Source organism: Phoca vitulina, unplaced genomic scaffold (genome assembly GCF_004348235.1).
Source record: "Phoca vitulina isolate PV1807 unplaced genomic scaffold, GSC_HSeal_1.0 scaffold25, whole genome shotgun sequence".
Taxonomy (NCBI): domain Eukaryota; kingdom Metazoa; phylum Chordata; class Mammalia; order Carnivora; family Phocidae; genus Phoca; species Phoca vitulina.
The window spans coordinates 29,112,299-29,128,240 of record NW_022589728.1 but is presented as its reverse complement, the minus strand read 5'-3'; the positions used below and the strand labels follow the sequence as shown (position 1 = coordinate 29,128,240).

The 15,942-nt window shown below is 41.0% G+C and overlaps 1 protein-coding gene across 4 annotated transcripts in view; it reads left to right on the top strand.

Moving 5' to 3' along the window:
• TPD52 (tumor protein D52) overlaps positions 1 to 15,942 on the top strand; it is a 106,289-nt gene that overhangs the window by 27,398 nt on the left and 62,949 nt on the right. For 3 of the 4 annotated variants that reach the window (XM_032421918.1, XM_032421916.1, XM_032421919.1), the window contains exon 2: positions 90 to 177. The exons of the other annotated variant lie outside the window; for it this stretch is intronic. In XM_032421918.1, the coding sequence (XP_032277809.1) occupies positions 111 to 177 (67 nt within the window). In that variant the 5' untranslated portion in view covers positions 90 to 110. The remainder of the gene's footprint in view (positions 1 to 89; positions 178 to 15,942) is intronic. 4 annotated transcript variants of the gene reach the window in all.

Below are 15,942 nucleotides of genomic sequence, written 5' to 3'. Positions count from 1 at the left end.
GAATCTCCAGGGCCTTCGCGTAAAACAAAGGCATGTTTTGTTGTGTGGAGAACATAAATAGGCTTCTTTTCTTTTCTTTTTCCATTCAGATATGAATTTGGAATTGCTTCATGGTAACACACAGCCTTCTCATCGAGCTGCTTGTGCACTTCTCCCGTGATGGAATAGTGAGAAAGTGTGGGTCCGGGAAAAAGACGGGGGGTCAGAAGAGCTGGGCTGGGGGACCCGCCTAGGTGACTGGGTGGGTCGGGCACGTGTCGCTGAACTTCAGGCTCCTTCTTGTAAATGCTCTGTATGCCCATCTAGAGGCTTAGAAAAAAGCCATTGTATTTGAGTGCATTTAAAAGCCATGAGGTGCTTTCCAGATACAAACTGCTCTTTATTGTTGCTTGTTATTTTAATAGTTGTGCTGAATTTTTCCCCCAAGGGAAAACTTTACCTCTGTCCTTTAAACTGCGGGGCCCCAACAGTGGGTAATTATTAACTATATTAATCTAGATCACATACTGTACAGTGTTTGGATAACATGAGCGCCTTATCACTTTAAATGTTCTAAAAGTTTGCAAGTCTGAAACTCCTTTCCACAAAAACACTACTCTAGATGCTAATAGGTATGAGACTCCTTTTGGGACAATGAAAAGTTCTAAAATTAAATTGTAGTAATGGTTTCACAACTGTGAGTATATGAAAAATGTTAAAAAGCGTGGTTTTTATTGTATGCGAAGTTTGTGTCAGTGAAGCTGCTATTAAAAAACAAAACACTGTCCTTAAATGTTGTCTACAAAAATTCCATCATTTCCTCCCTCCCTGCCAGTGTCCTGGACAGAGCAGGTGTGTACATATAGGTGACTGAATGTTGAATAGTGTAGTTGAGATCATCCAAGTAGCACCATGAGATGAGGATAGAAAAAGGGGCCGTAGTGGTGGGGGTAAAACTCCAGGGGGCGAGCTCTGCAGGGAGGGGCAGAGGGGGGGTTTGGTTGGTAGTTGAGGGGCTTGTGGCAAGATTGGCCCTGCTGGTGGATGTTTGTCAGGCATGGCTTCGGAGGGAGGAAGAAGAAGATGCTCCACAAGCAAGTGAGGATCTGGGTGGGAGGGGCCACAAGTAATCTTGGATGCAGGTTAGATGTGTCTTGGGTGTGAAGTTGGGAATGCTAGTATTTTGTGGTCCAAATTCTGGTGACCTTGGCCTTCGGAATCAGGAAGCCCTGTGATGACGGAGTGGGCTTGAGGCCAGAGGATGGCTGCATTTTGGGAAAGTGGGGCAGAGGGGGATTCAGGGAGCCACAGATTCTTAATTTTCGGAGTGTCTGTGTCCTTGAGTAGCAAGGTGAAGAGCTCGATCAGGTACTTAGATGAACAAAAGCCAAGAGATGAGGTGAGGCAAGAAGGCAGAAGTCAGGCCGGGATCTGGGCAGCTACCAGAGATCTGGTTACAAACTTTGGGAGTATGGTGTTCAGTGGCCCTTTGGGTTCATTTCTAGTTTTTTCACTTGTGTATTCTTTTTACTTTTAATAAATTTTGTTGAGTATATTTTCGATTTTCTAGATGCATGTGGTCTTGTGTTTGGTCAGAATGTATTGAATACCTTTCAGATGTATAATTGTGAAGCAGAAACCACTCCATTTTGTTCCAGCACCTGCAGAAGCTGACTACTAAAACTTAAGAAACCACATTTTGCTCCTTAAAGGTCATTCAAGTGCACTGAGGTTTCAGGGTAGATTTCTGTCACTTTAGGTATCTTATTGTTTAAGACCGTCACCTTTTTAACATTGTCTTCTGAGAAATATTTAAATTCTGAAGGACAGTGCTAGCCTCTTCCTCAAAAGACAGTATTAACTAGCACCGTAATTAACTACTGTGAGGGTCCTCCTTCTGAGGGCTCCTAACCAACTTATTTTCATATGCTCAAGGCAAAAGAATTCAAACAATACAAAAGGGAATGCAGTTAAAATCAAATTTCTTGAAAAGAAAAAAAAAATCAAATTTCATCCCCCTTGACTCATTTCTCAGAGACACCTGTTATGATCAAGCTCCTTGGATGTCCTTTAAGAAGTGTAGGTAATGGTAAATGTATAACCATTTAAAAATGCAAATGGGAACATGGTATACACATTATTCTGCACTTTGATTGTTTTATCTAACATGTATCTTCTTCTTGGATGTTTTTCCTCATCTAACACAGATGGATAAATCTTTCTTTTTTTAAAAAAACAGCTTTATTAATTAAAACAAAACAAAACAAAAAAAAAACTGGGGCACCTGGGTGGCTCAGTTGGTTAAGCCTCTGCCTTGGGCTCAGGTCATGCATGATCCTAGGACTCTGGGATCCAGCCCCATGGCTGGCTCCCTGCTCAGCAGGGAGTTTGCTTCTCCCTCTCCCTCTGCCTCTCCCCGCTGCTTCTGCCCCCCCGCCAAATAAATAAATAAAATCTTGAAAAAATAAAAAAATAAAAATAAAAACAGCTTTACTGAGATATAATTTGCAATAAATAATTGCTGTACAAATTACCTTGAAATTCAGTTATTTAAAGTGTACAATTCAATTTTTAGTAAACTTACAGAGTTGTGACACTACCACCATCATCCAGTTTTGGAATATTTCCATTAGCCCTGTGCCTGTTTGCAGTCACTCTGCATTCCCACCCTTAGGCCACCGCTAATCTACTTTCTGTCTCCGTAGATTGATTTTACTCTTTTTAACTGCAACCAGTGGTTAATTTTGTGGAAGTACAAAAAAATGTGTTATAGGTCTCTGTCCAGGCAAATCTAGATTTTTGCTGATGTTTTATTTTGCGGCCTTCTTAACTTCCTTTTAAAAAATTTGACAAGGTTGAAAATTTGCCTTTGAGGCAGACTTGGTAAGAGTGAGAAGGGGATTCTAGTGAAGGTTGTTTGTGGATTTTCCAGTCATTAGCTGTAGGACTGGAGGAATTTTAGGGCCTGGGTAATTATCCATATTTGAATAGAAACTGCCTGAGGCCATCCTGGACTAGGTTGAAACCTAAGCCTTAATGCATATTTTATACATGTGGGGAAATGAAAATCTTATTTACATAAGATTGAGGGGAATTTATTATTTTGGTCTTTTTTTTTTTTTTTTTTTTTGTCTCTAAGTAGGATTTCAGGAGTATGTCTTAGGATGTATTTTCAAACTATATTTTGGGACCCATTATTGGGTCGTGGATTCTAACCAGCTGTTATTTAAAAAAAAAATGAAATAGAATAATACCAAAATGCTATGCACGCACACTATAATGGTGAGCATTGTTTGCTGAAAATTCAGTTTTAATTGTAAATTGTGTGTGTGTGTGTTTCTGGTGTAAACATTAGGAATGTTGAAAAGTCAGTGCCCTAGGAGTTCGTTTCTCAGTTTCGGTCGGGGGAACAGATAGATGATACTACAGCTTTCTCTTCATTTGAGCTGTACTAGAACTCTTCTTAGGGCCAGGTAGGATGAGAGGACTGACGGAGGGTGGTTCACTGAGATAAACATTTGTTGGGTATCAGCTGGGAAGGTGAGCCAAGCGGTCTGGGAGAGTAGGAGGTAGAAATGAAAATGTTCAGGGAAGCTTCCTGTGTCACCACTTTTCTCTATCAAAATACTGAATTATTTCCAAAGTTCTAACGAGGAGGCTTTGGATACATTTTAGTCAGTTTATCAACTATCTGTTTATGGTTTATCAACTCTTCCATTCTGGCTTTTTTGAGACCAGTATATATATATATATCTATATATATCTGTATATCTATATCTAGATTGAGGAGAACTTTAGAACAATTACATTTGTTGGATGTGGTGGTTGGAAGTTACTTAAAGGTACCATACATACATCCCTGCTGTAATCTCTCCGATGCTTCTTCTCCCTACACTTGTCTGTGTCTGCTAAAGGGGAATTCATTCTCTATCCAGGCATCCCCGTTGTTCTCCAGCTTCTTCATGTGGGGGACCTTCAGGCTTCCTGTGTCTGTGGTTTCTGGATTGGGCAGTTGTATTGTTCTCTATTGTTGTATGACACATTTCCTCAAAACTTACCAGCTTAAAGTAACAAACGTTTATTATGTGAAGAATAAGTCGGGAATCTTGGAGCAGCTTCTCTGGGTGGTGTGGCCTAGGGCTCTCATGAGATGTGGTGAAGTTGAGGATTGCGGTAGCCATTTGAAGGCTGAATGGACCAAAGGGTTCATTTTCAAGATGGCTCACTCATACAGTTGTTGGCCGGAGGCCTCAGTTCCTGCCTGTGTGAATGCCAGTGTGCATCTGCTTGTTTTCAGGACAACCCTCTGTGGCATCAAGAGAGGCAGAAAGACAGAAGCCAGAATGTCTTTCATGGGTTGTGGTAAGGACCAAGGGAGAGAATACCTGTGTATCACAGAGCACAGTGCCTGGCACATAGTAAATCCACAGTTAACAGCTACTGTTACTATTCTTGAAATAATTGTGACCATGGATTAGGGTTCATATGTGTCTACTGTGTCGTCAACTGTGTGGAATACTATGTACAGGGAAACAGTTTTCATTTGTTATTTTTTTATATTTGGATGACTTTACCGATCTCAAGTCCAACCATAACTTCCAGACCCCTGTGTATTCATCCTCTTGTGCTGATACAAGATAACAGAGACTTAAGTCCTAAAAAAATAACAGTGGTCGTGTTGTTCTTCTTTGCTGTGTTTTAGCTGTTGTTCCCCCTCATTGCCCAGGTTCCCCCGAATGTACCAATGTCCATTTCTTTTTATAAACATCAGTAGTATTGTCAAGTTCCTGGACTCCAGGTTGGAAAATTGAGACAGTTTCTATAGATAATTCATTTACAATTGAGGAGGTGAAGAGGACTAGGGCTAAGGTGTGGTAGGAGGGATGGAAGGAAGAAATGGGCCCGAAGGAGCCTGAAGGATTCTGGCTGAATTGGTAGATGGATAGAAAGAAGTAAAAAGTATGGAAGTTTTAATTTTAAGCCTGTGACTAGAGAAAGTGGTGGTACGATTAATAAGAAGTCAGGAAGGGGGCTCCTGGGTGGTTCAGTTGGTTGAGCGTCCGACTCTTGGTTTCTGTCAGGTCATAATCTCGGGGGCGTGAGATTTATCCCCGCATCAGGCTCTGCGCTTAGCAGGGAGTTTGCTTGGGATTCTAGGCCTCTGCTCCTCCTCCCGCTCTCTCTCCCAAATAAATAAATCTTAAAAAAAAAAAAAAAAAAAGTCAGAGGGAACACAAATGAATAGAAGAAAGAATATATGGTTTTGGAGGGAAGAAGTAAAATTCGGTTTCCATTTTGACTTTGAGGGAGGTTGGCATCCACCAGGGAGTCACACATGGGTTACCCGGGGTTGGCCCCAGTGCTCCTTGCAGCCGTCCCTGGAACCTCTCAGGCTCAGACACAGGGTGTAAAGTCTTTGTTTGCCAGAGTGTGCTGTACCCTAAGATAACATCTGCAGTGATTTAGGAAGAGAGACCTATAGTTTATTGAAGAAAAGTGAAGGAAACAAACATTGAGCGTCAGGGACTGGTGCTTTTAAATGTCCGGTTTATTCCTAGTAGTACCTATACAAGGTATATGTGCTTACCTCAGTTTTACAAATATAGGAAAAAAGGACCGGAGAGATCAGGTGATCTGTCCAAAGTCACGTAGCTACCAGTAGGTGCTGCAGCTAAGATTTGAATTTATCTTTATGAATGAATATATCTTCTTTTCCCATGAGCATCAAAGGGCATATGTATGGCTGGTTGAATTGCTAGAATCTGAACACCTATAAAGTAACTCAAAAGTGGCATGGGACCACTGGTAACTAATTAGTTACTCAGGGTAACTAATTGCCAGGTTATGTTTCACGCCTCTTTTCTTCCAGCCCATTGTTAAGTTCCGTTGCTAGAGGACTTCCTCAAGTGGCACTGTATCTCCTTAAGCTCCCTGTTCCCTCAGAGTTACTGAAGCAGGAGACCTGTGCTTGTTGCTCTGAATCAGTAGGGGGTGGCAGAGAACAGCAAAAGAATATCTCCTTTCAAATCCTGTCCTTAAAAACTTTGAGGCTTCATAACTCCCCTTCCCTCTTGGCACCTCTCCCATCCTCACCATGGTGTCTTGTCCGCCCAAGCAGCACTAGTCTGTGGCCCCTGGCCATTGTATGGTGTCAGTGTGGAGGTTGGTTTACAGATCAGTTTGCCCATAGGAACCTGAATCCTCACAACAGTAGCCATCATAGCTCCAAGGATCAATTACGGAACATGTACCATGCACGGAATGACTTGCAAACATGGAAAGATTTGATCCTCACAACAACCATATGCGGTAGATTCTTAGTGCAGTTTTATTCATGAGGAACTTGAGGTTCAGAGTGTTTAAGTTGTAGAATTTCACACATCTAGTAAGTGGCAGAGCCAGGTTAGCATTCCTGTTTTTCTGACCTGACAGCTCTGTTCTTAACTAGGATGCTGGATTGCCTGTTTACACAAAGCCTCTCCCCAGACAAAAGCTTTTCCCATCCGTCTCTACTCTTACGCCATCTGGGATAGGTGGATGCCCCATGGAGTAGCTGGAAGGGGATGTATGGCTGTGAGTGGCCACGGAGGACCTGGTCGCTCTGGGTTAAGTCTTCTCATAGGCGGCACTGAAGGGTACCTGGTCCCAAGGAAAATTGGATGTGGCCAAATGTCAGCACTGTTTTGTGGGGCTGGAAAAAAATGAACAGTTTAACAGTGGTCCAAGGACTCTTTGTTTTGTTTTGTTTTGTTTTGTTTTGTTTTTGAAGATTTATTTATTTTAGAGAGGAAAGCATGTGTGAATCAGTGGGAGGGGGCACAGAGGGAGAGAATCTTCAAGCAGACTCCTCGCTGATTGGGGGTCATTCCCACGACCCATGAGATCATGACCTGAGCAAAAATCAAGAGCCTGAGGCTTAACCGACTGAGCCACCCAGGCGCGCCCTCACTCCCACCTTTTTTTCTTTTTCCTTTTTTTTTTAAAAAGATTTATTCATTTATTTTAGAGAGAACAGTGGTCCAAGGACTCTTGCTACAAAAGCTATTTGTTGATAGTACCAGCTATTAACTCTGGAAAATTCAGCTAGAGTCTGGCCCCGGAGTAGTAGGAATGGAGGATTTTGGAGACCTCCTGATCTTTTGATGACAAAAGAGGATTTCACCTGGATATTAGCTAATATCAGATTAGCACTTAAAAGAGCCTGTCTTCCTTAGTGTACCAGTTAGCATTTGTGCTAGGTATTTTGCTGTGAAAAATGTATACTGGGATTAACAAAGCAGATTTATCAGAATAAAAATTTAGTAATACCAAGGGAAACATAACAGTTGGGCAGAATGGAATCATTGGGCTGGTCAGTCACCTGTTTCTCCTCTAGTAAGAAGCCATTTTGGATATCTCAGTGGGTCTGCTGAGTCTTCCTTATTATTTTAACACTAAGCTTTCTTCTTGGCCTTCCTCTCCTTTCTATTTATACTTTTTCTTTAGGTGATCCTTCCCTAAATGGATTTAAATGCCATTCGGTCATTGACTCCTAAAAGTATCACTCCTTTTCCCTCACCACCTTCAACAGTTTCCGGAAGACACTCTGTATGTGAGTGGAAAGGAAAAAAAAAAAAACCACTAGGGACTTGGGAAAACTCTGGGAGAGGTTTTGGGAAAATACTTTCTTCCTCAATCCCTCCCTCCCTCCTTCCCCCTCTCTCCCTTTCGTCCGTCCGTTCATTCGTTCTTTCTTTGAAAGTTAGACTTAAAAAAAAAACCAAGCTTTTATTTGTTTATTTTTAAGTAGGTTCTGGGCCCATTGTGGGGCTTGAACTCATGACCCTGAGATCAAGAGTTGCATGCTCTACCAACTGAGCCAGCCAGGCACCCCCAATCTCTTTAAAAAAAAATTTTTTTTTTTTTAGTACTTAGATTGATAAAATGGTTCTTTTTTTGGTTAACAGAATCATGGAATCAGATATTTATTTCCTATCCTTTAGTTGAAACTGTAGTGAATTGAAGACTGTTGTTGGGAAGAAAATATTTCCAGTGGATTGGATTAAGGTCGAACTATCTTTTTTTTTTTTTTAAGATTTTATTTATTTATTTGACACAGAGAGAGATAGCGAGAGCAGGAACACAAGCAGGGGGAGTGGGAGAGAGAGAAGCAGGCCTCCCGCTGAGCAGGGAGCCCCATGCGGGGCTCAATCCCAGGACCCCAGGATCACGACCTGAGCCGAAGGCAGACGCTTAACAACTGAGCCACCCAGGCGCCCCAAGGTCGAACTATCTTGAGGGCAGGCAAGGTTCAACTAGCCTCAGTCAGACATCTCTGAACAGTCCATCTGGTCACTCTACATTTTAATGTTTGACTCATACCATAGAATGTTACTTCAAGCTATAAACTTGCAGTTTTTTTTCTAGTATCTTCTTGTGATTTCTAGCCTTCATATCATCCATCTCAACCTAAGGGAGTAACTAAAAATCCCTGCTATAGGCAAGAAGAGTGCTCTGGAAGGAACAGCATGTGTAAAGGTCCTGAAGGTTAGTAGCTCTTTGGAAAACTGCTCACCAACCTGGATGGTTAGCATGTAGAAAGTGCTGGGATTGATATGCAGAAGCCAGAGGAATATAATGGGCTAAGGGTCTTATGTACCACATTAAAGGAGTAACCTTGTTCCTAAGAGTGGTCGGGAGCCCTTATAGAGTTTTAAGCTGTGCAGTGACATGATTTGGCTTTTGTTTGCAACTCAGCATTGCAGAATGAGTTAGAAGTTTTTTAAAAGTGGTTTCATGAGCCTGTAATACAGACCTTCTGTGCTTTACTTTGTGTCAGTTCTTGCCCTTATCCTTCCTTCTCATAGTGTCTATGCCAAACTTATATAACTTTTTCAAGCCCCATATTTAGTCTTTCCCTCTTCCTCTCAACAGATGCTCTTACCTCCTTTCACCCAAATTTGGGCCAATCAGGTGTGAGCTCCTCAGCTTTTTGCCTTTAAAGCTGAATCTGTTTGCCTCTTCAGAGCATGTATGAGCCGGCCATTCTCATCCGGGGTAAACATTTAGAAATATAGCAAGAGAATTGGGATTCGAGAGATATAGGGGAATTTCTGCCACTTCCAACTCTAGCTAAAATCAGCTGGACAAACCAGGGAACATAAATTGTGGTTCCTTAGGGAAAAATAAAACAATAACATCAAAAACATAAAGCTAGAGTACAAGAGCAAAGAAAACCTGTGAGCACTTAGGTATATCTCACCCAACAAATTCCAATGTTGACATTTCTGTTTGGCATTCTGTTTGTAGTGCACAGTAATTTGTTCATATTGGTGCCTCAATAGATTTTGTAATGCTTATATGTGAATTTCATGTAAATTTAGTGGATATATAACTTTTAAAATAATAATATTTAATATAACTTAAATTTTTTAAATACAAATTACATACTCCAATGAAAAATTTATGTAATATTTTGTGTGTGGTTTGATTTTTAAAATAATAGCAATTATTTAAAAATTGTTCTTTTTTTTAAAGTTCATGTTCTGAGGCAAGCAGATAGGAGTAGTAGGAACAATCAAGAACTTTTCACTAGTAATAAACTCATGTATATTTAAGATAAATAAGGAGATGAGAATGAGGAAGTGTCAAGCAGGGATCTTATTTATACATTTTAATTACAAAATATAAATGAAGGAACATATCAACCAAAATTTACTTGCTAGTTACAGGACATTAAAGGAAGCCTCAAAGGTTTAAAATTTTATAAAGTGGACACCTGGGTGGTTAAGTTGGTTAAGCGTCTGCCTTCGGCTCAGGTCATGATCCCAGGGTCCTGGGATGGAGTCCCGCATTGGGCTCCTTGCTGAGTGGGGAGTGCTTCTCCCTCTCCCTCTGCCCCTCCCCTCTGCTTTTGTGCTCTCTCTGACAAATAAATGAAATCTTTAAAAAAAGTAAAGTTTTATAAAGGTCCTATAATTTATATTTTTTATAGTTGGAACATAACACTACAAAGGATGAAGTCATTCTGGTAGTATTCTGTCCTCTCTCCTTCCCAAAAAATCCAGATGGAAAAATGATCTGGAGAAATTTAGAAAACATGAAAGATGAAAAGGTGAATGTTTTAAAAATTATTGCAAGTTTTGAGAGAAAAAGTAAAACATTCAATAAGTTATTATCTATTCATGTAAAATAGAAGAATCGGAATGTCCTCCTAGTTCACAAATATTTTATTGAAAACGGAATTTGTCGTTTTAAGTCATGATATGTCTTTTCCTTCTTTGCATAAAGATAAGTATTAGAATATTAAAGGTAAAAATAAAGAAAGCTAAATTAAAAAATTTCATTTTATGAATCTTAAAATTCATAAAAGATTAGCTTAAGCGAATATGTCCAAAATGAAGAAATTTCAAGGGAAATAAAGGCTGAAATGTAGGGCGTTATAAATGAGATAACTGTTTCTTCTGTTTGTTTTTTTAAATTTTATTTACTTATTTGAGAGCATGCGAGCTCGTGTGCACAAGCGGGGGAGGGGCAGAGAGAGAGAGAGAGAGAATCTCAAGCCGACTCCACAATGTGTGCAGAGCCTGATGTGGGGCTCAGTTTCATGATGCTGAGATCATGACCTGGGCTGAAATCAAGAGTCCCGGCGCCCCTCTTCTGTTGCTACAGGGATATCAGGCAGTCTGTAATACTGTGGACAGGTGGCAGTCTGTTTAAGATAACCTTTGACATTTCAACAGCTATCTGGTTTCATGAACTCTTTTTTAATCAATGTAAAACAATCAGCACAGAGAACTATAAAGGGAAAAGCAAAAGCACCCTTACCTACTTCCCTGATCTTTAGTCCCACTTCTGAGAGAGAAAAAGGTTTAATATTTATCTTTATATTTTTATACGATGTATTGGGGTGACCTCTATTTGTCAGGTTACAGTTTACAAGCTAACTCCTGTAACAAGCTCAAAATTTTAGTGGTTTCACATAATAAAATTTTAATTCTCACTCACAGAATGGTTCAGTGTGTGGTGTCTTTGGTTGGGTGGTACTCCTTGGCAGCTTTGTATTAAGTTGGAAACTTGGGAAGCCAGGTTCCTTTCATCTGGTATCTTTACTTGCACTGGTGGGGATATGAAAGAGCATCAGAGATCACAAGATCCCAGAACCCTGGGATCATCACCTGAGCTGAAGGCAGCCGCTTAACCGACTGGGCCACCCAGGTCCCCCCCCCCCTTTTTTTTTAAAGATAAAAACAAAAACAAAGAAAAAAAAAACTTTCCCTTTGGAAGAGAAGAATAAAACCTGAAATAATAATAAATTTGGCATTTTAGAGTGCTCTTTTCCTTCTTACATACTCACGGGACTGGGGATGGTGGTTCTGAGAAAGGATTTGTTAACTCAACTGATAGAGCCTAGGGCCAGCAGTGGTTTTATGTAGAACTTTGCTGGATCACCTTAGAGATTGGTGATGTTTAACAGTTTATCTTTAAAAATTTTATACTTCGGTTGCTGATTGTCATATTTCATATTTAAATTTCAATTATTGAGCAGTCTTTAGGACCTGAAACTCAAATTGGATGTGGTGTTGATGCTATTGGGATGAGGTAATGGAAATGAAAACTTACGGAGCACTTTGGTGGCTCATTTGGTTAAGCGTCTGCCTTTGGCTCAGGTCTTGATCCCAGGATCCTGGGATTGATCCCTGCGTTGGGCTCCCTGCTCAGCAGGGAGTCTGCCTCTCCCTCTGCCGGCCGCTCCCCCTGCTCCTGATCTTTCTCTCTCTCTCTCTCTGTCAAATAAATAAATAAAATCTTTAAAAAGAAATGAACACTTACAAAAATACTGTATTTTATTGAATCTAAAATTGGAATAGGTACCATAGTATCTGAGATTAGATGAAATGCAGTAATTTTTTTTTAAACCAAAATTTCATAGAACTTTTGGCCTACTTATTAATAACCACTTGGATGGGGCACCTGGGTGGTTCAGTCGTTAAGCATCTGCCTTCAGCTCAGGTCATGATCCCAGGGTCCTGGGATCGAGCCCCGCATCAGGCTCTCTGCTTGGCGGGAAGCCTGCTTCTCCCTCTCCCACTCCCCCTGCTTGTGTTCCTTCTCTTGCCATGTCTCTCTCTGTCAAATAAATAAATAAAATCTTAAAAAAAAAAAAAACACTTGGAAAAAGAAACACTGATATTATGTCTCCCTTCCAATTCTACTAGATTTGCATCTTCATCTCTACCTGGGACTCCGTACTCTTCCAGATTCTTTTTCCACTTCAGCCTCTTTCTTGAGTCTTTGTTCTTCCATTCTTCATAAACTGTTACCTCTGAGTCCAGTAGTTCTTTTTTTTTTTTAAGATTTTATTTATCCGAGAGAGAATGAGTGCGAGTGGGGGGAGGGGCAGAGGGAGAGAGAGAATCTCATGCAGACTCTGCACAAATGTGGAACCCTACTTGGGTCTTGATCTCACAACCCTGACAGCATGACCTGAGCTGAAACCAAGAGTTGGACACTCAACTGAATGAGCCCCCCAGGTACTCCATGAGTCCAGGGTTCTTAACACAGTTGCACCTTAGGGTCACCAGGGGAGCTTTTACAAATGACTGACATTGAGAACCTTTGCCTTAGCCTGTGAAACATGCCTGTACCCCTTCTTTGCTCATAGGTTCCTCTCGAGGATTGTCTAGATGCCTCCCCATCTCCTGCATGATTGTCCAGAGTGGGCATGTCTTGTAGTCTTCACTCCCTCACCTTTTGGTCATGTTCGGCCCATGTAATGAGGCTTCCTCCTTTCACCCCTTCACTGAAGTGCTGTTGCTGATGTCACCAGTCACCACCTGCCTGCCACTGATTTCTCCTTCCTTATTTTACTGGGTATTTCTGTTGCATTTTGGGTGCTGTTGCCCATTCCTTGTTGTGAAACTCTATTTCCCATTCTTTCCAGGTTTTGAACCTTTCCCGTGTTCCTCCTTATACCTCTTTGACCAGTGCTTAAAAACTCTAGGTTCTCTGTCCATCTCTTAAAGGTGCCTGTTTCCCCAAAACAAATGAGCAAAGGGAAGAGAGGGGTGGCGGGGGGGGGGAAGGAGGGAGGGAGAGGCAAATCAAGAAACAGACTCTTAGCTATAGAGAACAAACTGATGGTTACTGGAGAGGTGGTGGGTGGGGGAATGGGTTAAACAGATGATGGGGACTAAGGAGAGCACTTGTGGTGATTGAGCACTGGGTGATGTGTGGAAGCGTTGAATCACCATATTGTACACCTGAACTAATATTACACTGTACGTTAACTAACTGGAATTTAAATAACTTAAAAAAAAAGGTAACTGTTCCCTGCCACTTCGCATATTCTTCCTCAGAGAACTTACGTGTCTTAAGTGTTCAGCTTAATGTGCTAATGATTTCTTGGTTATTCCCATCAGTATCAGAATCTTGTTTCCGCCTTCCCAAGCAGCATATCTACTTGGATAACCCATGAACTTGACCAAAATGGAATTTGTTTTTCTTCAAAGCTGTTTAACCTCCTGTGTTCTCTTGGCGCCACCATCCACCCAATTTTCTTTCTTTTTTTTTAAAAGATTTTATTTATTTATTTGAGAGAGAGAATGAGAAAGAGAGAGAGAGCACATGAGAGGGGGGAGGGTCAGAAGGAGAAGCAGACTCCCTGCTGAGCAGGAAGCCCGATGTGGGACTCGATCCTGAGACTCCAGGATCATGACCTGAGCCGAAGGCAGTCGCTTAACCAACTGAGCCACCCAGGGGCCCCACCCAGTTTTCTGTGTTAGAAATCTGAGAGTCATCTTTTTTTCCTTTTCCCCCCTCTTCATGCAGTCATCTAATAAGGGCTGCAAATTTTATGTCTTAATATTTCTCAACATACATCTTTTTCTCTCTCACAGACCACCGGAGTACTCCCTAGCTCAGGACCCCATCCTCATGTGGATGCTGCAGGGTCTCCTGACTGGTCTCCCTGTCTCTCGGCTTGTCCCTCTCAAACTTCTCCGTAGTCACCAGAGGGACTCATCTAAGATGCAGATCTGAATTGTCACCTCTCTACCTGGACATTACCAGCATTTCTCTCCTTTCCCCTTATCTCCTTTCTCCTCATCTCCTTTCTCTCCTTTCTCCTCATTTCCCCATCTATTTGTCTGGAGTCTCAGCTGGTGCCCTCCTGCCCAGAAGACCTTATTGGTGTTCCTGACCACCAGATGTGCTTGCTTTCCTTTTAATCCTGTCCTCTGTTCCTGCTCTTCACTGGCCTTCGGCAAAAGTCCAAAGGGTCCCTAAACCTTACTTTCTGATCTAGCAAATTCACTTACTGTTCTTAGAGCTGTCATGTCCTTGTTTATTGCCATTCATTCAGCCCCGACCCTGCTTCTGATTCAGTGCTTATTCCCCTGTGTGCTGCTAGAGGTTTAATCTTGTTTTCTGTTTAATTTTGAGACGCATTGAGTTGCAGTTAGAGAAAGCCCTAGTCATGGTGCCAGACCTGATTCCTAGTCGGATGAGAGAACTCTCATGAGATTTCAGCGAAGTAATTTATTTGATTTTCAGTTTTCCCATCTATAAGATGGTAATGATGATAAAACATCATTGGCTAGGGTTTTTTTTTTTTTTTTTGAAGCCTTACATGGGATAGTGTATTGAAAGCACAAGGGGAATATGTAAAGTAGAAAATAACAACAATGATAAACCTAATTCCTTTATTATTATATAATTATTAATAATTGAAAAGAAAACCTTCTACTGTGTTTTATTACCCATAGCTCTATGAACTCAGCTGGAAACCAATGAAAATCTTCCAAATGAATAAAAAAAAAGGATGAAGTCAGACTGGAGCCTTGTCTGCAAACCAGGCTGCCTGTCTGCAAGGAGACAAGAAGTGATCAGCCAGTGCACCCTTAGTGTCTTTAAGGCAGCGTGGTTCGGTCTGGGCTTGGTGTGCTTTGAAATTAAAATCAGGGATTTATACTGCAGATGTAATCCCCATAGGAATTCCTTGCAACAAACATACGGAGTTGGGGGAGGGGGAGATTATTACAATTACATTTTTCCCTGTGGTTCCTGAAGTTTCAGGGGATTAGTTTGGCTGGTCTGTTTGGAGTTGGCTACTTAAACAGTGTTTTTGTTAGTTTTTGCAGTAAGGTGTTTATGAGGATTAATGACTGCATTAAATAAGAGTAAACCTAAGACTTTCTGAGAGCTCATTATAAAAACATTCAGTCAAAACCTCCACTCTGTGTGACTGTAATCTTTGAATTGAATTGAATAAGAGGAGAAGCTCTCTCTCGGGACTCCTGTCATGCCTTGCCTTTTCTGGGGCTGTGAAGGGTGGTAGTTTTTCTCTGTTCACTTTAAATAACACTTAGTATTCATTCATTCATTCATTCATTTATGAGAGAGAGAAAGAGAATGAGTGCAGGAGAGGGGCAGAGGGAGAGGGAGAGTGGGAATCTCAAGCAGGCTCCATGCCCAGTGTGGAGCCAGACTTGGGGCTCGATCTCACGACCTTGAAATCATGACCTGAGCTGAAACCAAGAGTCGGATGCTTGACCGACTGAACGGCTAAGGCGCTCCAAATAGCACTTGTTTTAAATTGATTATTTGTTTTTAGTGGGAAATAGAAGAATGTTGATCTTAGTCCTCTTGGTAATGATCTTGTACTTAGCTGGATATATTCATAAATTTGTGTGGATAGTGGAGGAGAAAACCAATATAAATTTGAATGTTTATTTTAGTGCAGATTTTTTTGTTTTTAACACCACATGAGTATATCTTTGTATTGTGAGGCATATGATAATTGAAGAAAACCTGCTTACTGAAAAATATTTCTCTTAGATTTTGTTTAGCTGAAATGATTGTAATAAACATTGTTTTATATTGCTCACTGAAGAGGGTCAGATGACAGTGTTGGTAAAATACAAACCATTTTTAAGATTATAGCTGCACTTAACTTGTATACATATATTGTATTTAAGTCCCATC